This window comes from Protopterus annectens, chromosome 10.part0 (assembly GCF_019279795.1).
Source record: "Protopterus annectens isolate FY-2018-M chromosome 10.part0, PAN1.0, whole genome shotgun sequence".
In the NCBI taxonomy this organism is placed as follows: domain Eukaryota; kingdom Metazoa; phylum Chordata; order Ceratodontiformes; family Protopteridae; genus Protopterus; species Protopterus annectens.
In genome coordinates, this window is record NC_056744.1 from 1,648,534,765 (window position 1) to 1,648,559,677 (window position 24,913).

Here is a 24,913-nt window from a genome sequence, read left to right on the forward strand (position 1 = left end):
TCTTTGATCTTTTCTGCAATTGGAGCTACTTTGGCTTCTGCTCTTATGTCCTCATTTCTTCGCCTGTCCCGCAGTGTGCATCCTACCACCTTTCTCAGGCACTTCATTTCCATCACCTCTAGCTTCTTCAACTGTTCTGCCTATACTGCCCAGGTTTCTGTACCATACAGTAGTACTGGTCGCACCACTGTCTTGTACACCTTACTTTTCAGCTTCTTTGGCATTCTTATGTCATATACTACACCTGATACTCTATGCCAGTTGGCTGCAGCCCCTCTGATTCTAGCTTTGACCTCTTCATTCAGACTACCCTTCTCCTCAACCACCCCTCCCAGATACTTGAAGCTGTTTACCTGTTCCACTATCTTCCCATCTATCTCTATTCTCAGCTTCTTCTGATTTCCCCAATCTGCTGCCATTACCACTGTATTATCTGTGCTTAGTTTCATCCCATGTGCCTTCAGATTTGCATTCCATTCTCCTATCCTTTGCTGAAGTTCTAGATCAGAGTCTGCCTGTACTGCCACATCGTCTGCATACAGCAGCTTTGTTGCTCTGACCCCTCCAACCTGTTTGCTGATGTAGTCCATTACCAGTATGAACAGCAGTGGGCTCAGAGCTGAACCCTGGTGTACACCCACTCCCACTGGGAACCCCTCAATGAGGCCAAACACTGTTCGTACTTGAGTCACTGGGTCCTTGTACATAGCCTGTACTAATTCTACCAATGTTTCTGGGACTTCAAACCACCGCATTACTGCCCAGATCAGCTTTCTTGGGACCTTGTCATATGCTTTTTCCAAGTCTAGGAAAGCCCAGTTTGACTCTCTCCTCTTCTCTAGTTTCTTCTCAAGTATCTGTCTCAATGCAAACATCGGGTCAATTGTGCTACATCCTGATCTGAATCCAAACTATTCATCTTCCATCTTACATGCTACTATTCTGCGTATCCATTTATCAATCACCCTCTCCAGAACTTTCATGCAATGTGGTAGGAGTTTGATGCCTCTGTACTGTCCACAGTTGTGGATGTCCCCTTTGTTCTTGTACACTGGCTGAGTGAGGACCTGGCCTACTCTGTGACCCACGCCAGGGACCCATGCTAATGGTGGGAGGGGTATATGTGCCCCTATTGGCCAGTGTGTGCCCGCCATAAAAGCCCAGCAGCCCTGGGTCAATAGGCTACTGGCTATTTGCCCAGCCTGGGTTACCTGGGATAGCTCTGTTGAGTGAAAGCTGGACATAAAACCAACCAACCTGCCAAACATGAACTAAGAATTGCTACGCTTAATGTAGGTTCACTGACAGGACGCAGCTTAGAAGTGGATGACATGATGATACGGAGGAGGCTGGACATCCTATGTATCCAAGAGACGAGATGGAAGGGCAGTGCAACAAAGCCACTTGGCTTGGGATCCAGACTCTACTACTCAGGTGGTGGACAGGCTAGAAATGGTGTAGGAATTGTGGTGAGACAGAGGCTTCAGAAGTCAGTGAGGGATATCATCAGAATTAATGACAGACTCATGGCAATCAGACTCCAGTGTAATGATAGGACAGTATTCATTAATCTCAGCCTATGCCCCACAGCAGGGTTGTGATAGTGAGGAAAAGAGTGCATTCAGACAGCAGTTGCAGGACCTACTAGATAAAGCAGGACAACATGAATTGGTGTTGATAATGGGTGACTTAAATGCACATATCGGGACAGACAGAACAGGATATGAGGACTGCCTGGGTCCACATGGGTGGAGCAGTAGGAATAAAGAAGGAGAAGCCATTCTAGACTTCTGTCTGGCAAATGGCTTGATAGTAGCCAACACATGGTTCAGAAAGAGAGACAGTCACAAGATCACATACAAGAGTAGCCAACATGCAACTCAGGTAGACTTCCTCCTAGTAAGGAAAAGGCACTGGGGTAGAATCCATGATTGCAAAGTCATCCCCAGTGAAACAGTCGGTTCACAGCATAAACCAGTAGTTGCCACAACAAGCTGCAAGCAGTGGTCAGAGAAGGCTCTAAGGTCAACAGAGACCAGGCTGAAGACCTGGAAGTTGACTGGAGAGAAAGTACAGCAGTTCAAGGAATTACTCAGGGCTCTAGTACCCCAAGAAGTGGAGGAAATAGGTGGAGTTGAAGAAGAGTGGCAGCACCTAAAAATAGTATGTGTTAGGACTACAGAAAAGATATGTGGCCGAGCCAGGTATGGAAATAAGGTACATAAGGAAAGCTGGTAGTGGAATGCAGAAGTGCAGGAAGTAATCAAAAGAAAGAAGGAGTGCAGGAAGAAGTGGGAGATTGAAAAGACTGACCAAGCTAGGAAGGACTACTGGTTGGCTAAGAAAGAAACTAAGAAAGAAGTTGCAATAGCAAAGAATAGGGCATCAGAGGCACTCTATCAGCTTCTGGAAAGTGACTCAGTAAGGGGCACAAAGAAACTATACCAGGTTGCAAGGCAAAGACAGAAAGATAAAGAAGATAGTCAGACACCCTTCATAAGGGATTCCAGCAACAACCTGCTTACTAGCCCACAGGACATCAAAGGCAGATGGAAGGAGTATTTCCAGCAGCTTCTGAATGAAGAAAACCCACAGAAGCGGTACTGCCCCAGAAACAGCCTACAATGAGAGTAGAAGAGGAGCCCAGCTTAGAAGAAGTAAGAGCAGCACTAAGGAAAATGAAGTCAGGGAAAGCAACAGGCTCAGATGAAGTCACAGCAGATATGATAAAGATGCTGGGTGAGCTAGGGGAGAAATGGCTCCTGAGGGTACTAATTGCAGTGTGGAGAGAAAGGCGTATTCCAGATGTTCAAAAAATTAAACATATACCAAACAAATTAATGATTGGAAATAGAGGTTATAAATTGAACATATATTGTGTAAAACACCACAAAATAAGTTCATGTAACATCAAAATTGCATATATAACATATTAAGAAGCAGACTGCATATGACTAGCAAATTTCGTTCAAACCTGGTTTGAATTGAGCTCCTAACCTGGTGATCCATGTGGATTCCATATTATTAAGTCTGTCATGCCAGCCTGCTTTTATATTTCTGTGCATTGCAATTTTATCAATAATAGTGAATTTGAATTGTGCAGTTTTATGAACCATGGAATGTTTATATAGTGCATTGGTGATTTTTAGGGTTCTAATAGCGCTAAGATGTTCACTAATCCGATGCCTCAGCGGTCTGGAAGTTTGTCCCACATAGAAGGACAGGCATGTGCAGGTTGCCAAATAGATAACCCAGTCCGTACTACAATTGCCAAAAATGTTTATCTGATAAACCTTTGGAGTGTTGCAGCTAGTAAATTCATTGGTCTTAAATATGTGTCTGCATGCACTGCAATGGCCACACGGAACACAACCTATCAAAGGGTCACCAAATAGGGTAGTCTGGATAGGTGTAGGAGGATTATATCTTTTATAATGTGTAAAATAAGAATTGATAGTCCTGCTCCTATGAAAGGAAAAGGAGCATCTATTTGGAAATATGTCCTTTAGGTGTTCATGGGCACGCAAAATATCCCAATGGTTATTAATTATCTCCCTAAATGAGGATGTATTGCTGCCATAGGTGGTAACAAACCTAATGGGTTGTGATGTTGATGTCTTTGATCCAACTTGAATATGTTTATATTGTAAAAGTTGTGATCTAGGCATATCTTTGACCTGTTTAATAGTCTGTGTAATTCGGCATCTGTTGTATCCTCTGCTAATGAGTCTATCACTCAAATCCTGTTCACATTCTAAATGGGTTTTCTGAGAAGAACAAATATGTTTTGTATGTAAAAATTGGGATTTGGGAATGTTCTTGATGATGTGGCGGGGGTAATTACTGGATGCATGCAAAAGTGTGTTGTATTGAGGAAACTTTCTGTGTACCCGAGTGGCCAAAGTGTCGTCACTCTGTCTAGATACAATCACATCCAAAAAAACTATTTTTGTTGTTGTATGTTCAGGGTAAACTGAATATCCCATATGTTGTTGTTCAAGAATTTAACAAACTCTTGTACAGAGGTTGTATCCCCCTGCCACACCATCCAACAATCATCTAAGTATCGTCTCCATATATCCAAATCTGCCAAAAAGATGTTTTTGTTGGAATCATATATAAATTGTTCTTCAAAAAATCCCATAAATAGATCAGCATATATGGGAGCAAAAGATGCTCCCATAGCTGTTCCTCTTACTTGACAATATGCTTGAGCTTCAAAATAAAGAATGTTTTTGGTCAACACGTATTCAGTCAACTCAATCAGAAAGTTGTTAAATCCCCTAGTATATAATTGTGACCGCTCCAGCCAGTATGCTATGGCAGATAAACCAGCATCATGTGGAATGCTAGTATATAAAGAAGTCACGTCCAGAGTACATAACCACCAGTCAGCTTCAAGTTTTGTATCCTCAATGATATTTAGAAATTCGGTGGTATCTTGTAACCTGGATCTGACCATAGATAGTACTGGCTTTAAGTAATACGTGAGAAATGCTGATAAAGGTTCCATGAGGGAACCCCTCCCAGAAACAATAGGTCTACCAGGTGGACAGGTAGGATGTTTGTGAATTTTTGGAAGTAGGTATAAATACTGAGGAATGAGATCAGAAACTTTGAGTTGTTTACAAATATGTTTATCTATAATGCCTTGTTCAGTTGCCAGATCCAAAAAGGAATCAATGTGTTTTTTAAAATTAGGTGTAGGGTCAACCACCATATGTATATAGAACCGGGCATCCGATAATTGTTTAAAGGCTTCCGTTTGATACATATCCCAATCCATGACTACAATCCCTCACCCTTTATCTGCTGGTGCTATGACTATATTCCGATTGGAACTAAGCTCTCGTAATGCTTGTTGTTCTTGTAATGATAAATTATGTCTAATGGGCTGAAAGCCACTATTAAAATGTAAATCCTTCATCACACATTCCTTGAATATAGCCACTTGTTTATCCATGGGGGGTTGAAACTCAGATCTGCCAAACTGGAACCCAATGGATCTTTGAGAGTTATCAGAATCTGCAAAAAATATCTTAAGATTAATGAGTCTACAAAAATCATTAAGCTCATTGGTAAGTATGTGTTCAGATACAAAAGATGTTGTCACAAAATTTAAACCTTTATTCAAAAGTTTATTGCGTACAGGTGACAATTCAAAAGAAGAAATGTTGTGTACATTATTTGCATTATTTGTTAGCTCACAATCTTCTGTAACAACTGCTGTAGAGTTTGTGTACTTTCTTCTGTGCTTTCTGCCCCCTCTACGTGTCCTGGGCCTAAAGGGTTTGTAGATGGTTTGCGCTTGGCCACTGGGGACCCCTGATAGGAAGGGCAGTCATAATCTGTGGCCGAAGATGTCTCATCTTCTGAAGTGCCACTGATTGACTGAGTATTTTTCCTCAGAATAGATGATTATACTCAGAAAGGGTAAGTGTGTATAGCTACTTCAAAATTTGTATTTCTAGGGAAATTATATTGAATCATCAGATAACATTGCACAAGAGAGACAGTTTCCCAACTGAGGAAAACCACATCCTGATGGATGCTTAGGACCTGTGGAAAAATACATTTTTGGAAAATAGGACCCAAGGTAGGCAAAGCAAGGAAAAACATTAAATCACATTGTGGCTGATATAAATGTTATAAAGGAAGGAAATGCACCTTGGTTCAATGTCAAAAAAAGAACTAATGACATGGTGGACCATGCAAAGGCTATGCAATTGCCTGTAGTAGTGGTTGGTCTTCCACTGTCCAGCTTTTAACACCTGATAAGGAGTACTTGCTCTGTCCTGCTCTAAGATTTGATGACTTTGATGCAGAGGTGAAGGGTGCAGGATTCATTTGAGGTGGTGTGGGCACCACTACTTTCCCGGACCTCCAGCATTCACATACAGGTCCTGCAGAAGGTCAGTGTTTTGTTGACACTGGTAGTTCTTCGCCATGTGTGGTTGCTATGGTAACTGTATATATATAACTGTTAAATACTTCCTCATCAGGTACTCCATCAACTGTAGCACCAGCTCTGCAGTCAGCACGTTGTAAGTGTGGTCACTCCAAACTTAGTACAAAGTTATACACCTGTTACAATTTACACTAACCACATCATTGTCTATTTCTTAATAAGATCACCAGGAGAAACAGTTGCATGCTGTGCTACATCACAGTAGGCTGAAGCTGATAGAAAATGTCTGTTGCTGATGATGTCATTACTCTCATACAGATGGCAGAGCCTCGGGACAGTGTCACACAGTCACAACTTGCACTGGCAGAGCCCCTTATGTAACAGCAGAAGGATAACATGGTACTCAGTGACACAATCTAATGCACTCAGCATAATGAGGAAATAATATTCCAAGGGAGACCACCACATAGCTTAACAACTCCTTCCTATGCACAGGCTAAATCCCTATAGGGAGGCATAACCCTGTCTGAGGTATCTTTATCCCCTGATATGCTTGTAAGTAAGCATGCCAGGTGTAATACCAGAGACATGCTAGGTTTCATCTGCTCAGTAGTAGACGTACTGTGACACAGATCAGGTCCACTAAGAGCTGGGCAGAGGTGGGTGTAGTGCTACAGGGTATGCCTGATGAAGTTCACCAGTAAATGGGGATGGTGGAGGCCAGAGCCAATGCCATTATGATCCTCATGTGCAGAATGGTTGCACTCATGGCATCTATGTTAGCCTCTATCTGTTCACTAGTAAGGTCTTAAAAGACACACATTAGGGACAGTACCACATGTGAATAAGGTAGTCTCAGTACTACACTGCACACTAGAAAGAACTTAAAAGACACACAATGGGGACAGTACCACGTGTGGATGAGGTAATCTCAGTACCACGTGTAGATGAGGTAGCTTCTGTAGCACAAGTGGATGAGGTAATTTCAGTACCACATGTGTATGAGGAAGTTTCAGTACCACATGTGGATGAGGTAGTTTCAGTACCACATGTGGATGAGGTAGTTTCAGTACCTCACATGGATGAGGTAGTCTCAGTACCACATGTAGATCAGGTAGTTTAGCATATATGGTGGATAAGTAGCCCAGGCATTAGATGTGTCCCAGTAAAGGATTGCATCTGGATTCCCCCAAGAAAAAGACACTTAGGCATGGCCAAATTTCCACATCACATGGTGGAATCTATCAGAGAAGGCCTAAGACTTTCAGCACTGTTAGGTCAATATCAAGTGGTTCTCCTGCATCCAGTAGATCCCATCATCAAAATCAACATGGAGCTTATCTGCTAGCACTTGCTCATGATATCTAGAACCATGACCAGAACTACCTTTGGGACATTGTGTATGACACCTTCCAAATGTAATTCAAGTTTTAAACTGCAGTGACACAGATGTTACTCACCATGAAAGCAATTTGAAAAGTGGTCTAAATGGCATTACATTACGCTTGCTCCAAATATGAAATGCTGCACATATTTCTTGCTCCTGAAAAAGGAAAAAAAAAATCATACAAAAAATGACAACAGCTGTAAAAATTACACATTTCATGATAGAAAACTATATTTCCTTTACTAAAAAATGCAGCTTCAGTAACACATCAGTTAATTAATCAGACTACAGCCCTGCACTTTTGTCATAACAGCTGCTACTTTACAGTTCCAGCAACCTCTTCTACTATAATTAGCACTTGTGCCACTGACCACCATGCAAATGATGATAGCTATCACCATCTGAGCACATAATTTGTATATGATATGTGGAGAAATGCCTGATATATAATATAATATGACCGTGTACCATTTAGCATTACCCATAAGTAGCACTGCTTGCACCAGTTATCATCTTTGTAACTTTACACCACCACATAGCGAATGTCGTGGCCCATGGTTGTGGACTTGATACTGCCACTCTGCCTGCATAGCTGTGTACTATGCACAAGCTTACTGGAGGAGCTTCTGGTCTGTCACTGGCAGTTGACAGTATAGCTATCATCATTAGTGGGATGAACAATAGAGAGACCTACTCAGCCACTTAAGGTTACTGGCTGTGGCAGTTGCTCACCAGAGTAATGTATGATCATGTTACCAGAATGCAGTAAGCTATAAAGATTGTGCATACAGTACCAGGCTCATACTGAAGGGCCTACAACCCCTCTAGGTAACAGAAACAGGCTTTGAGTAGGCCATCCATTTGTTCAGTAACTATCCATGTATGGGACAGCGTTGATGTTAAAGCACTCATCAGCAGTTCCTTGTGGGTTACAGACTAGTGTCATTAGGCAAGGTTTGAGTGAGTAGCCTGCATTTCATGAACATTAAAACAGGAAGGGGACACATAAAAAAGGGGGATTAGTCAATACCACCTATAACACTATATAGATAGTTTAAGAAATAACTATTCTTAATAACATTATAATACTCTGTATTTACCAGCTAGGTGAGCATGAGGAGTCCAACCATGCAGGAAGTGGCATTATAATGAACTTCTGGGCCAAATGTGAGAATCATGGGTGCAACCAGGATGCTTGGTCTATACATTTATTACATACTACCACAGCATAAGCTGGCAGTTGAAGGAGTTCTAGTACCTCTTTTCCCATGGTGCATATGGGGCCCTCCTAGCAACATGGGTTCAGTCTAAAATATGAAGTACCTCAGAAAAGCATGCTGTTCATACAAAGCATGCATGCTGCTGGCTCTGTTCTGTGGTGATGCTGGGAAATAGATATGCTCATCCATATGTGCCAAGAGTATATTAAGGAACTACTGCAGTATCCTTGAGGTAGAAGTTTATGAGATGCTCATTTTGACCCTAGTCTATCAATGAAATGTCCCCATAGCAAGTATAATGAAGGCTATATATAACTTAATTAATATTCACATGAATAGGAAGGCCATGCATTCCCCAAGTTCCCATTTGTGGGTCATAAAAGCTTATGAAAACTCTTCTTATATCACTGTCATGTCTAAAGTGGCCCAATAACTCCTGCTCAGCAAAGTTCAGGTACGTTATTCTGTTGCTATACCTCTGTCTCCCAGGCACACCAGGGTTTGGTATGAGAGAGATAATCATCTCAAAGTTCGAAACAGTAGGCTAAGGGCTTTCCACAAAACCGAGCATCTTCACCAGTTGCAAAATTAGTGGAAACGTGGCCAGACTGCTTTTTATAACCCATGAGCAGATGCGCATCAAAATACAACAATGAATTGCAAAAAGTTGGAAGACAGCCTCATTTCCTTAAGTAAGCTGTATTTTTAACACATTTATTTATTTTACATTGTATTTGTTATTGGGAGTGTCCAACTGAGACAGGGGCCTGTTTTCGGCAGAGTCCCAGGGAGAATAGTTCCATTTTATACAAAGAATAGATAACAAAACATTTACAGAAAGTATGAATATAGACATTAGTTCTAAATACAAAAGATAGTACATCAATTTTACAAACGTCAGAGATGAGGTAGTTGTATTAAGACGAGGTAAGACATGAAATGTGTTAAAAGGCAATTTAGTAAAACAAAATTCTCGTGAAGATGATAAAAACACTTCAATTAATACATTGTATGTTTCTTTAGATATAAGAGTCACTTGATGGCTTATGCCAAGAGTGCAATTGTCTTTAGTTATAAAAATCATTATGTCTGTTAGGCACTAGTAGTATAATAGACAGTGTCATAATGGATCAGCATTTCAGTGGGGTGAGAGGAGGAGGAGATGTTGAGACTAAGCTGTTAGATATTAGTACTTAGGTATTAGAAAATATTATTTAGATAGTGGAACCAAGTGCAGAACTGGATGACTGGAAGAGGGGTGTGGTGAGAGGTCATCTGGGGGGGAGTTGTGAGTGGTCATCCAGGGGAAGAGCAGGAGCATAGCCAGTTTCTATTTAGGTAATTTATGAAGAGTGATTTGAAATTTTTTGTGTTAGTGATGATTACGATTAGTTGTGGGATGGAGTTCCAGATCTTGGATATTTTGTATGAGTAAAAGGATTCACCAAAACTGTTACTGGCTTTAGTTGTTATTAGTAATAGTTCATCAGAGGATTTCAGTGTTCTAGTGTTGGTATATGTACTAGATCTTTGTGAAATGGGCAGTTGTCCGGCTGGTGGATGATGCAGTGGGTGATGATTAGTTGGTTTAGGTGGAGGAGGTTGGGAAGGTCAATCCAGTTTAGTTCTTATAGTGCAGAGCAGTGATGTGTTCTATTTGAATGGTTAATGGTGAATCTAGCTATTTTGTTATAACAAACCTCGAGTTTGTTTAGGTCTGTTTTTTTTTAGATTAGTAAAGATGAGGGAGGCAGATAGTAGGGTGGAGAAGAGATGTGTTCTGGCTACGGCTTGTCTGGAGGTATTTGTGAGGAATGGTGTTGCTCTATAAAGAGTTCCAAGTTTAATATGTACCTTTTTAATGGTTAGAGTCAAGTGTTTTTCGAATTTTAGTGAATTATCGATTGTTACCCCAAGAAGTTTTGTATGTTCTTCTGGTTCAATTTTGGTGTTGTTAGATGAAAAGATACTGAAGGGGGATAGTGTTTCTTGTGATTTGCTTTTGGTAAAGATCATCAGTTTGGTTTTGTTTGGGTTTAGTATTAGCTGATGAGTAGAAAGATATTGTTCTATGTCTAGGAAGTCTTTTTGTGTTATTTCCAGGAGTTTGGGGAGAGTTGGGGCTGAGCATATAAGGGAGGAGTTGTCAACATATTGAATAATGGTAGACTTTTTAGTAGCAGTAGGTAGTTTATTGGTGAATATTGAGAAGAGTCGTAGTCCAAGGAGTGACCCTTGTGGGACACCTACAGAGACTGGTAGAAATGGAGAGAGAGGGTTTTACCATTTAACTGCTTGCTGGTGGTTGGTTAAGTAGCTGAAGAACCATGCTAGTCCTGTTTGGGAGAGGTTTATGGAAGCTAGTTCATTTAGTAGTTTTTGGTGAGATACTGTATTAAAGGTACAAACTCGTATGTCACCCGGTGGATAGCCAACTGGCTCGCAGACAGGACCCAGGAGGTTAGAACTGGAGAGTCCAACTCTACAAAGAGGCCAGTTACAAGTGGAGTCTCTCAGGGATCAGTCCTTGGACCACTCCTTTTTGGCATTTACTTCTCTGAACTCAAGACCAATGTCAGTGGTCTGTAGCTGACTAAATTTGCAGATGATTGCAAATTAGGAGCTGTCACTGAATCCCACACTGACACAAATATTCTCCAAGAGGGGCTGACACAGACAAACAACTGGTGTCAGAGCCATGGACTAAAAATAAATGCCAAAAAATGCATAATAGTATCCTTCAGGAAGTCATCCACCCCTGGTAACTATCATATTGACAACATACCCCTTAGAGTTGACCCAGTAGTCAGGGACTTAGGGACACACATAGATAGTCATCTAGCCTTTGACCATCACATGTCTCTAGTAGTGAAGAAATTATTCTATGTTGTGTAACTTATGAACAAAGGTATGGCATCTAAGTCCAAGGAGGTCATTGTTCTACTGTATTTGACATTCATCAGACCTATCATTGAGTACTATGCCCCCTTGGTATGTACCTAACCAGGCATATCCAACAACTGGAACGTCCACAGAGGTTCCTCACTAAAAGAATACAGGGCTTAAGTAAAATGTCCTATGCAGACTGCCTCAAGGCTCTATTCCTGTGTTCTGTCTTCTACAGGCTTTTGAGTTGAGATCTATGCCTGACATACAGGGCATTGTCAGACCCCACTCTGATGGACCTCCTGCATATCCACAAAACAAACAGCACCAAAATTACCCATTCTAAGGAATTAAACCTTGCCTGTGATATAAATAGAACCTATTGGAGAGACAGGTATGTATTCCAGAGATTACCCCATCTCTGGAACAGACTCCCATCCATGTAAATCAGAGTTTCTCCCTAACCCAATTCAAGTGCAGCTTGAACAATTGGATGAGGAACAGGAAATTCATCCCTGGTTTGGCACCTATGTCTCTAATGGACACAGGCAATTTGTAAATGTTCATCTCCCAGGCCCTAGTTTGTAAACGTTTCATCTCCCAAGCTCCTGCTTACACAACTTGTCAGAGATTTGGGATGCATGGCTAGGCTTAAAAAGGCCCTTGTGGTAGTTAGCCTAGTAAACACCTATGAACCTAAAGGCTTTTGACGTGTCGAGGAAGATGGATGAGACTAACTGGCCATTGTTTTTGAGTTGGTTAATGGTATTGGTGAAAGAAATTAAGGCTATTGTGGTGCTGTGCTTTGCCTGAAACAGTGTTGTGAGTTTGACTGAAGGTTGTTCTGTAGTAGGTATTGTAGGAGTTGTTTGTGAATGCATTTTTCTAGGATTTTTACTAGTAGGGGTAGAATGGCTATGGGTCAGTAGTTTGATAACTATGTTCAGGGGACGCCTTTAGGCAGAGGTATGATATGAGATATTTTCCACTGTTTAGGTATGTATTGTTCTGTGATAGACTGATTAATTAGACTGGAAATGGGGTATGCAATTATGTATGCTGCCAACCAGATAAATTTGCTGAGTAACTGGTCTGCAGCCTCGAGTAGTAGGCTTTAATTTGTTAAGAAGTAGTTTTATGGTATTGATTTGAAATGTTTTGATAGTGAATGAGTTGAGGTATGGGAGGGCTCCTGTTAGGGGTGTGCTGTCATCTGTTTTACTAGAGATAGTATTGAGTTTATGAAATGGGAATTAAATTGGGATGCTGTACTGTCTGAGGAGTTAGGGGAGATGGGATAATATTTTGGCCTGGGTTAAGGAGTTGTTTTACGGTTCCCCAAATTTTCTGTGGTTTTTGTTGTAGTAAGCTATAGTAGTTTTTTTGTCATTTTTGATTTTCCTTTAGGCCTGGGTTCTTAGTTGTTTGTTGGTAAGCAGGGAGGGTTGTGATTTAGCCTACTGGTATTGGGACCAGGCTCTCTCTCTTTTTGAGAAGTTAATTGGTCTCTTGTGAAAGCCATGGGATTTCTTTAGAATTTTGAGGAAGTTTGGTTGAATAGTTGTACTGCTGAGTCTAGGGAAAATTGTTTTAAAGATGACCAGCTGTATTGTTGTAGAAGGATTTAAACAGATTGGGACAGAAGTTTCTTTTGTTCCATATGTGTCTACAAATTATGTTCTTTGGAGTGCTAGATTGGTGATGAACCAGGTAGGTGGGCATATGGTCACTCTGTCTGGAAGGCATCCTGCATGTTGGTAAAGGTTGGGCTTGTTTGTCAGGGTCCAGATGAGGATAGATTGCTTCTTATTTGTTTTGTAAAGTCTAGTTGGGGAAGTAATCATTTGGGAGAACCCGTACAAGTTGATAAAGTTGGATGGATTTTGGGAGGCACAGGTGTTCCAGTCCAAGTTAAAATCTCATTTCTCATTTACATCTCATTATTCTTCATTTGAATAAGACTTCTAAAATCAGTTTCAAACTGCTTCACTTAAGCTGCAGTTTATGTCTCTAAATTATGCCATGTTTGCTATTGTATGTGACCAGCAAGCATACCCACTGCATTTAAGGGTAATAACTATGAAAACTGCACAGAGCATTCAACATTACAAGTTAGGAAGCAAGCGATCCACTGGTCTGTAGGTGTTATGGATTTCCATGCCACATGATGGTTGCTGCTGTGACCTCAGCATACCTCTGTGTTGTACATTACTGATGGGTTATTAGCTTGCTAGCATTTTGGTACCAAATTTAGGGGGGGGGGGGCATAATTTATTGGGGAAATAAACTTTAGTGCTGTAAGTCTAACCAAATCCAAAACTGTAGTAGATTAACATTCTCGAAATGGATGCATACACAGCAAGATATGAGCTATGAATCTGTAAAAGTAAACTGCAGTTGAATTGCATACTCAGTATTTATATGTACACCAATAGGATATGCATATAATTTAATAACAAGCATGTTTAGTATGTTGAATACTTTTTGTGCAGGTGTGTTCTGAGGTATTATATAATAGCAGTCATTAATTAGGTTTATACTATCCTCTCAGCCATTTATTCTACTTAAAAAAGTTTGGTGTTATGTTTTATTGCAGGGCTTCTAACCATACCTTTTTTAGCCCAAGAAATCTGAACAAAGCTTAAAGTTGGGGGGGCAAAGCCTCAAAAAATAGGTACGCATTTAAATATTACTCTTACAAACTCGGGAACGCTGCAAGAATGCCAGGATTTTAGCATGCATTTTCTGAAGCATAGTCTGAGACGTAAATCTATATCATTATTTAGTGACTTCAGTGTTCAGTGATTAGCCAAAAAAACACAGATTTTATATGTGGAAAAGCCAAAAAAAAAAAAAAAAACATGCGGCACAAATCTGGATAATTGAGAGGTATGGCTTACACTGACAATTAAAATACTTTATGCATTAAGTCATACACTGCCTTCCATTTAAAATACACAAAAGTGACGTCTTACTGTATAACGCTATACTGTGAAAATGTAACACACAAAGTGGACATGTTTTATAACCACAAACAGTTATCAGTGTCACTGTCGTAGAGAAAGATATGACTAAAAGTTTATCTTTTTTCCTATTGTTCAGTTTCCTTAAATGCCTTGATTTCTGACTGAACATTCAGTGGGAATATCTCATTTAAACTAGATATCTTGAATTACGCTGTTTTAAGTGACCAGGCAATGTCTGTTACGTTTTAAGTTGACAGGTTATGTATGGGATCATTTGCAACGGCTCAGAATGTCGCCGCTTTAAATCGAGGCGGGCTTTCTCTATGTTAACAGGATGTGAGAAAACCCTCGTGAATGTAAACAGGAACTTCCTACCAACAGTTACACAGACAAGTGACTGCTGGGTAGTACGATTCAAGAGTCCTAAAGACAGCCGGTGATGTAAATAATGCAGGAAATATCCTGCAGAGAAAAATTACAGATGTTAACGTTGTGTACTACAAATGGGAAATCGGAGCCGTGTTGTGTAGAGCACAGACAGAGGCTGGAGTTCTTCTGCCAAGAGGACAAAACTTTTATCTGTGTTTTGTGTGTTCCCAGGCATCCCAACCACAGTATTGTGTTTTCACATGAGACAGCCAGTGTATTTAAGGTAAGGGATGCTGTCTGATAACTGACATTAAGTAACACAGCATTCTTCTGTGACGTGCTGAATTTTCACCTTTGAAAGCATAATTCGGTGGCTTATATTTTGGTTAATGGAGAGGGTCTATGAAAAAATATATACACTGCAAAGTGTGAGTTAAAGAGTATGCATGTTTAGAGAATGGGCGACCTGTATATCGCACCCTGATCGAAGAACGAATGTTCTCCAGCAGGACGTTAATTTACTGGTAATGCCCGCTGCTTCACTGCCGTTGAGCTTGGACCGAAAAAAACGGCCGGATTATTTTACGCTAGCTAAGCAGCACTTGTGCTGTTTAGCGAGTGGGAAAAGTGTGAATGTGTTTGTCTGTAAGAGTCCATGCGTGTATGAGAATGAGATGGGTCGAGCGGTTATCTCACACAGCTAAGCAGCATTTTGGCTAGTTAACTAGAAAATAAAATGTGCCTGTGTGTGATGGAGACTGGAGAGCGATCTCTGGCAGCAGCAGTGAAGAGGTTTGTCTAACTCTTCATACCTCTTACTCTCTTGACTGAAAAAAATCCGAACAGAGCCACAAAACGGGAGGCAAACGACCAGAAAGTAAGGACACTTTTTAAATAATTAATTGCTCTTACAAACTTGGAAATTGCTAGAACAGTTGGGTTTCCTTTAGCATGTATTATCGGAAAGATATGAATTCTGAAACTCAGACGTCTTGTTATTTATTGACTTCAATCCCCAATCATGTGCCAGAACACTATTTTATAAGATGGGACCAAGCATATGAGACAAAAGTCTGGACATTCTGCAAAAACTTGCGCAGTTGAAAGGTATGCTCTGTTGACTCTTAGCTCAAGATATCTAGATAAATCTAAAATAAACGGGGACAAAGGCTCAAAATAGGAACATATTTTATTTGATGATTATTAGGATTGTGAATTTGTGTTAGCATGCATTTTCTGAAACAGAGGTGTCCAGTGAGAGGGACAGTAAACAGGTTTCAGCTGAAGAAATCTGGATAAAGCCTAAAATAAAGAAGGAACAAATGCTCAAAAATTGGGACAGATTTTAATTGCTGCCCTTTTATAAAATTAAAAATTTGCTTAAATAAAAGGATTTGTGTTGGTATGAATTTTCGGCACTTGAGTATTATTGTAACCTGATGGATATATATATATATATATATATATATCTGTGTGTTGCTGCTTTGCTGCTTTGAAACATTTTCTCTCATTTTACTTAAGTAAAGTAAAGACAGCCCTTGCAAAGGCCAAAAACACAGCATCAATGGGACCAGATGCTATCCCAGGTTGTGTCTTACACGAGCTTCAAAATGAACTAACCCCCCATCTCAAATCACTATTCAAACTCAGCTTCTCTACAGGCTATGTACCCAAAGAATGGCGTACAGCAACAGTCGTACCACTCCACAAAGGTGGTGCCACAACTGACCCTGGGAACTATTGCCCTATAAGCTTGACTAGCTTGGTCTGCAAAGCCATGGAATGCGTTATCATGGAGCTCATTAACAGGGACATTGGGAAACTCCAGACACTGGATCCCACCCAGTTCGGATTTTGTTAAAGGCAGATCTTGCCTCCTGAACTTGGTCGACTTCTTCGAAACAGTCACCAAGGCCATAGATGAAGGGAAGGTGGTCCACACAGCATATCTGGACCTCGCTAAGGTGTTCGACAGCATCCCACACTCAGGAATCATAGACAAACTCACCAGCTTAAATATCAACCCCCATGTCATGAGATGGGTTGCCAATTGGCTCTCAGACAGAACCCACATGGTAAGAGTGGCAGGCACCATGTCTGACTCTAAACCAGTCACAAGCGGAGTCCCACAGGGCTCAGTCCTGGGACCCCTCCTGTTTGGTATATATTCCTCCGAAGTACAGGCAAAGGTGGAGGGACTGTGGCTAACCAGGTTCGCAGATGACTGTAAATTGGGTGCAATAATTGACTCTCCAGCTGACACAGACATCCTGCAAAAGGGTCTCACAAACACCTGGTGTCAAAGTCACGGCCTCAAGCTAAATGCCAAAAAATGCATAGTAATCCCATTTGGGAAAAAACAAAGTACCTACAAGCTACCACATAGATGGGAATCCACTAAGTACAGAAGAAGTAATTGGGGACCTGGGTACCCAAGTAGATGCTCTCTTTTGATAACCACATAGCCAAAACGGTCAGGAAATCCTTGTATGTGGCACACCTTATCACAAAGGGTTTCTCATCCAGATCCAAGGAGGTGATTGTGCCTCTTTACTCCTCACTCATTAGGCCCATAATAGAGTACAATGCCCCATTTGGGATGTGCCTCACTAGACACCTGCAACAACTAGAAAGACCACAGAAGTACTTCACTAAGAGGATTAAGGGCCTTAAACAATTACCCTATGAAGCACGACTAAAAAAGCTCCAGCTCTTCTCAGTCGCTTACCGTCTGCTCAGAGGTGACCTATGCCTGACCTATAGGGCCATGTCAAACCCTGAACTAATGGACATGCTTCACCTCAAAAAAACGAGATCCCTCAGAACCACTCATTCTAGCGACTTGAACTTATGTACAACAATAAACAGGACTTGCTGGAAGGATAGATTCCTGTCCCAGCGACTCCCCTCACTCTGGAATAGAATCCCAATCCATATTCGACAGAGCCCCTCTATGACCCTCTTCAAGAGAAATCTTGATGAGTGGATGGGTAATCGTAAGTTCTACCCTGGGATCACTTCAGGAGCCCTGTTGACAGAGGCTCAGGTTACTAATCTAATGGGGAGGTGAAAGCCATCACTCTGTGGCTAGGCTTATAAATGCCCATGGGCAGATAGCCTAGTACTTACCTATGAACCTATTTAAATTGACTAAGACTGAAATGATCACGGAATTTCTGTCCAGTATATTTACATGTGATATTGCTTCCCTGTTTCAGCTCAGTAATTGTGTGAATCATCCTATTGAAGTGTTGGTGCTCAACCTATGGTTTATATATTAGGTTTTGCTATTGTGTTTATTGTACAGCACAGACTTGTATCATTTATGGCTAAAACTATTTTATGTACAATGAGTTACGTTATCCTATGTTACCATTTGAAATAATTGTTTGTCCATTTTTATTAAAATATCCTTGGTTTTCCATATGCCTTACACCTCTCTTATGCTTCCGTCTCTCTACTAATTCAGCTGGCACAGAGACGTTTGGAAATTGCATATCCATGTTCCTGGTCTTGTAAAAGCATTGACTTTTTAGGGTTAAGGATTGGGTTTTAATAGGGATCTCCTAATGTAGTTTTTGGGGTTAAGGGTAAAATGTTATATAATGCTAGGATACGGTAGTAGTATAAGATGCACAAGCTAGCTGCCCTAAGCTTGTTTTTGCACAATACCAACAGTTTTCAGATCTGATCCTAACTTTATAGGTACATTTTACTGTCAAAGCATTTGTAACAATACAGGGCACTGCTAACCACCATGGCCCAGTTAGCAGCTCTGTGCAGAGAAAAAAGCTTGAAAGCTTGAACACTAGCTCCTATGCCCTCTAGCCAATAAATAACCAGACATTTAGTTTCCTGCAGTGGTTCCCAACTAAGACAGACCTAGCAAACATCTTCTGCCACAAGAAGTCTTATCCTGGAATTTCTTAATGTAAAAAAGCACAGCAAAAGCAGCTAAGTGCAAATCAAACAACTAGGTCCCTGGCTAATCTGTCCTTCTGCAAAGAGATTTGTAGATGCACAGACTGCAAAAACCAACAGAGAAGTGACTATTTTTTGCCACAGGATTATATAAATGCTTTAAAGGAATGCTCGAAAATAGTAGTAGTGATCAGTGTTGAGCGGCATGATGCCAGGGCACTTCTATGGGCTAGGCTTGTAAGGACTCCGTGTCCATTAGCCTAGTACACACCTATGAACTATAATCAAGAAAATATTCTTATCATAGCTTGGATGGCTCTGGATGCAGTTGAAACACTTTAAAAACATTGCAGTATTAAGTGTTTTTATGTATATGATATGTGTAAAGTGTGTGTGTGTGTGTGTGTGTGTGTGTGTGTGTGTGTGTGTGTGTGTGTGTGTGTGTGTGTGTGGTATGAGTTTGTGTGCACAGTATGTGTGTATAGTGTATGTCATGTGATGGGATCTGCATTGGCAAGATGGAAAGGGAATTAAGATTTTGAACTTATGAGCACCAGTATGCCATCAAGAATAAGGATGTAAGAAATGCCTTTTATGGGGACACATTATTATGTAATAATTGTAAAAAGTTATTTTTTTGTGTTTTAAAAAACTCCAAATATAGGCCAGATAAGACTTAATGTGACATAATTATGTGGCCATAATGATTAAGTTTGAATGGAGTATTGGAATTAATAGCTATGAAAATTTGATTTTGTTTTGTTGTTTTAGGATTTGTACTTTTGATGTCATTGTATTACATATATGTTTTTTTTTTGTTTTGTTACATGTTTAATGAATTTCTAAATTACTATTGTATTTTATTGCAATATTGAATTATTTATTTACTATATTTAATGTACATTTTATAGTTAATTTCATCATTTAAATTAATGTTCAAATTAGTGATGCTGTTTGGATAAACTGAACATGTGACCTTGGTTTGATATATAAATGTTGCGGGTAGTTACTGTTGAATTTTTTGTCTGAAGTCCTTGATCTTGTTTTGGCATGAAAGTGCTTATTTATTAAAATTGTGTTGTGTGGCATCTCTCTTGGTGTTTTTAATTTTCTCTTTGTTTATTCTACACCAGGAGAGTTTGGTTATTTGCTCGTGTGTGATATATATAAAAAAATAAGTATTCTAATCGGCGCAGAAGCAACAGAATTATATGCTAATCAACCAATCTAACATGGTGGAGCTATTTAGCAAGCTATAAAGGAATCTTGTACATTCCATGTAGCCATTTGCCCTGTACTCCACAAAAAATTCTAAATTTAGCCTGTTTGGGTGAAACCACGTTTAAAAGATCGAGCACCTATGTACCTAGTTACCATCCATTGGTGTTAGCCTTTGATAAGCTAGTTGAAGATGACTTGTATAAAGGTTTTAGTAATGTGCAACATGATACAACTCAGAAAATATGGTCTAATTTAAATTTTAAAGAACGTGATGCTCTGAAAAGGTTGCAGTCTGATTTAGATATAGTCATCAGACCAGCTGACAAGGGCGGGCCTGTTGTAATAATGGATAAATACAGGTATCAGTCATCTATGAGGGAATTGCTTAATGATGATAGATTTTATAGCAACATTAATAACAGTGATGTTGCCATTAGATTGAACAGAATTAAAGCTATGTTGGATGATTTGGTTAAGAGTGAATCGAGCACTGTAAATTTGTATAAATATCTAAACATTAGCGACCCTTTAATACCTATGATACAAGGCCTCCCCAAAATCCATAAGGATGAAAAAATTCCTCCATGAGACCTATAGTGTCTGGAAGGGGGTGGTGTACAGAACCATTTTCGGTTTATGTAGAGAAATATCTTTGTCCTGTTGTTGATAAAACTCCCTTGATTCCGGGAGATACTAAGCATTTTTTAAAGGACTTGTATGTTTTCACCAATGGTCTGAATTTAGATACCAACTTAATTCTTGACCTTGGATGTACAATCCCTTTTCACAGTTGTACCTAACGTGGAAGGAGTTGATGATGTGAGACGCTATTTGCTTAAACATGGCACATATGATGAGAGATTGGTTGATTCGATAGGTCTCTTTTTAGAGACCATCCTTGAAAATATATATTTTTGTTTGAGAAAGTATTATTTTTACAGCGTGATGGCGTGGCTATGGGCACACCTTGTGCCAATAGCTACGCCATCATGTTTTTAGCACTTTGGGAAGAAGAGGTATTGTTCCTCCTGGAGTACTTTCATAGATATGTGCCTTTTTATCGACATTTTGTGGATGACGTCTTTTTTATTTGGACAGGTAACGTAGATCAGTTGTATAAATTTGTAGAACAGATGAATGCTGTCACTACCTATCTGAAGTTTACTGTGTTTTCTTCTCCTGTAGATGTGGTATTCTTAGATGTCTTTGTGGAAAAGCTAAATGATGGTTCCTTCAACACAGGAGTGTTTAGGAAGGAGTGTCCTAGGAATACACTTCTTATAGGCAGAGCATGCATCCCAATTACATTTTTCGGAATGTGGTGAAAGGACAAGGAATGCACATTTCTAGATTGAATAATACTGATATAGGCTACTCGTCAGAGTTGATCAGTTTGAAGAATAGGTTTCTACAACGAGGCTATGGTCACCATGACTTGAATACAGGGTTACATGATACCGATTCCCTTAGATTAGATAGAGCTAAGCCCTATTTTTCTAATACTAGGGATAGTGAGAGAATTGTGTACTCTACTCAAAACCCAGAGATTAGGATACCTTTGTTCTATACTACAGATAACAAAAAAAGATTGAGATTTTTAACAAACACTGGGATGTCCTTATGACAGATCCAGATATCAGTAGTATTATTGGTGAAAAGCCTAAGTTTAGATATAAGAATAAACGTAACCTAAAAAGGATTCTCTGCTACCCACATGCTGATTGTAGGACTATATCTAAATCAGCGACCACTCCTTGTGGTGAATGTAACTTTTGCTGCTGTATAGACAAGACTGGGAAAATTATACACCCCGATACAGGGATAGACTATAACTTCAACTGTTCAGTGAACTGTAATATCCAGCATCTAGTCTACCTTGCTGTCTGTGTAACCTGTCAGTCGTTTTATATAGGGAAGACAGATACTTTAAGAATATAATTAGAGAGCACATTTATAATATCAGGATAGGTTTGGCTACTAATGCTTTAGCTAAACATGTTATTTTGACAGGACAGGAACATACTTTTAGATTTATGGTAGTTGAGGTAATTCAACCGAATTTCCGGGGTGGAAATGTTAGGAATATTACTGAAGAAAAGGAAGTCAAGTGAATTATGCGCCTAAGAGCTGATATGGGCAAGGGATTAAATGAGAGAGCTTCTATTAGAACCTTTCTTAAGTCTAAGAGTATGCATGTTAGGTAGTCTGTTTTATAACTTGTATTATTTTACATTTTTATCCTGCGGTGGTGGTACTGCGGTAGCGTTGTCGCCTCACAGTAAGACGTTGTCTTGTTCAATTCTCAGCTAGAGCGTCTTCTGTGTGGAGACATGCATGAATGGGTGTACCTTCGTTGAAGGTTGTGCGCCAGAGCTGGCAACTCGGCACATAAAAATCTACTGCCAATCATTAGCGGACCGGAGTTCCACTGTGGCGACCCCTAACTGGGAAAAGACGAAAGACGCAACAACAACATTATTACTTTACATTTTTATGAGTTTTAGCATAGTTATTTAATGTTGACAATAATTTTGTTATTAATTATATTCTTTTTACCCTAAAGGTGTATGTAAGCAACAGAATTATATGCTAATCAACCAATCTAACATGGTGGAGCTATTTAACAAGCTATAAAGGAATCTTGTAAATTCCATGTAGCCATTTGCCCTGTACTCCACAAACTTTTGGAATACAGCTAAGAAAGAGTGGTAGGGGCTGCTGCTCTTCGTGTGTGTGTGCAATAGTCTCAGCTCTATGACTGCTGATGGTAAACCTCTGGCAAGGAGAAGGGTATTTAGTTCCCATTTAACTTTTCATGGTCTACATGAAGTCAGAATATTAGAGCACTACAGGGTGGATAGTGGCGCACTCCAGGAGCTCTGCAACCTCGGTTGCCCTCACCTGAGACCTAGGGCAAACTGAGGGGATCCCATACCGGTTTGACATATATATATATATATATATATATATATATATATATATAAATAGGTGGAGCTAGCAGGAGCTCTTCATTAATGCACCTACACTGAGATCATATCCCCACCTGGAGAGTAACAAATGTTGTACATCAACCGAAAAGGGTTCCATTCACCTAACTGCCAGGTCGTGTGTGAGCTGGTAACCCCGGCAGTTAGTATGACTGCCATATATGGCATACCTTACAGCTCTACCAGTGGTTTTCCAGGAGTGATGTCCCACAAGGCCATTTACTGGGAGATGCAGGGGATGCATTGGAACCATGGCTCATGACGCCCATCGGGAATACACACACACACCTGTGGAGGAATGCTATAATGTGGCACACACTTAAACAACAAACATCACAGAGCATGTGTTTGGGCTGCTGAGGTCACAGTTTAGGTCCCTAGATACACCTGGGGCCCTGCAGTACGATCCCATACTTGTGCTGAAATTATTGTAGTCTGTGCTATCCTACACAATATCATCCTGTGAAAAAAGCTGCAGCAGGAACAGCAAAGGGTAGGTGTGTACATTCTGTCACCACATCCACATGCAGGTTAGGAGTCAGCATTGCAACCCCAGCTTTTCTGGGTGTAGGTAGAAGTAGGTGTGCACAATATGCCCTGGCCAAGTGTCAAGAGTGCACATGCTGACCACCTAAGGGGTACACCTTTAATCCTCTGATCATACACAGAATACAGTTGATGCCAGCCAGTGCTCACAACCTTTACTTCCTCATGTAACAGCTGTGTACTGCTAGCATCAGTCAGTCCAGAATGATAACAGTTGTAACTGAAAGACTGTCAACATAAGTGTGGAGACTGTAATGGAAAAATAAATGTGCAAGAACATGACTGAATGGTAGATATCTGCATAACTTGTATTTGTAAATGTACCCAAGAAGAATGTGTATTAATTATCCAGCAATGCCATCACTATCTGACATGACTAACATCTGTAATATATATGTATGCAATTTATCAAATCTGCTTCATGCAGCTAAAATACTCGCTATAGAAGAAGCAGTCCAAAGTTTACTTATCCCCACTTTCTAACAAGTGGAGCAGTAAGCATGATTGAAAACAGTCTTGTCAGCTTCAAGTTCCCTAGTTATGCTTCTACCGTTTAGCGTAGATTCAGCCCTCTGTGCAGCCTGAAAATGCAATGAGGTGTGAACTCGTTAGAAAGATGCTTCTGTGGCAAAGAGAAATAACCCACTGCAAATGTGTTTTATAAGTGCAGTAGTCTGATGGTTCAAATCTAGAGTTGTCCAATTGTTTTTTAAACCTTTGTTTCCCTTTTATCTTTAATTTTCTTGCTTTTACCTTGTGTGCATCAGGTGACATAGCACAAACATACTTGACTATTTAAGGAAACTGTGAAAATTTAAATTTTGATCGCCTTATAGACCGCAAACATGCTTAGCTGCATTGCGTGGTGGTCAGCACCATGGATGGTAATGACTGCAGAAATTCCACCTATTAGCCAACTGTCTCTGTGGCACAAGGTGTAAATACTGTGAGCTAAAAAAGAGAACAGGGTTGAAGTAGGGTTCAAATCTCATACTAAATATTTTTAGTGAGGGGGTCATAATGGCTACTTGCACAAATATGTGTTAGCTGTTGCTTTTTCCATGTGTGTGTGTTCTTACCTGTGCACAAGCACGGTTCATTACTTTAGGGGGAAAAAGTGAAAAATGTAATTGTGGTTCACCTTTCTTTGCACAAACAGGCTCAGTGATGGTGTGCAACCATTAGCACTCCGGTTAGTACTGAGTGTAGAAAATACACCTGCTACCTAGCTTTCCATGTGGCACCAGGTGTAAGTTCATGGAGTTCATGTTCAAGAACACAGGTGAGCCAGGATTCAAATCCCAGCGCACTGTACTTTTTAGTAAGGGTGTCCCACTGTCATTGCTCCCAAAACTTTGATTGTAAGGGTAAAGCTACATAGCAGTAGCTATGTATAGCAGTTTGATTGACATAAAGGTATTGTTACTGCTTGCATACACCTACTTTTATAGGTATCATAGCTCTTTAATGACTGACATGAATATCAATTGATTATGGTATAA

General features: G+C 40.2%; 1 protein-coding gene across 1 annotated transcript in view; it reads left to right on the plus strand.

The window, feature by feature from the left end:
• Positions 1 to 24,913, plus strand: part of LOC122814365 (zinc finger protein 729-like) — a 448,289-nt gene that overhangs the window by 263,609 nt on the left and 159,767 nt on the right. The window contains 1 exon segment of the mRNA XM_044086949.1: positions 14,814 to 15,019. Within this exon segment, the coding sequence (XP_043942884.1) occupies positions 14,814 to 15,019 (206 nt within the window).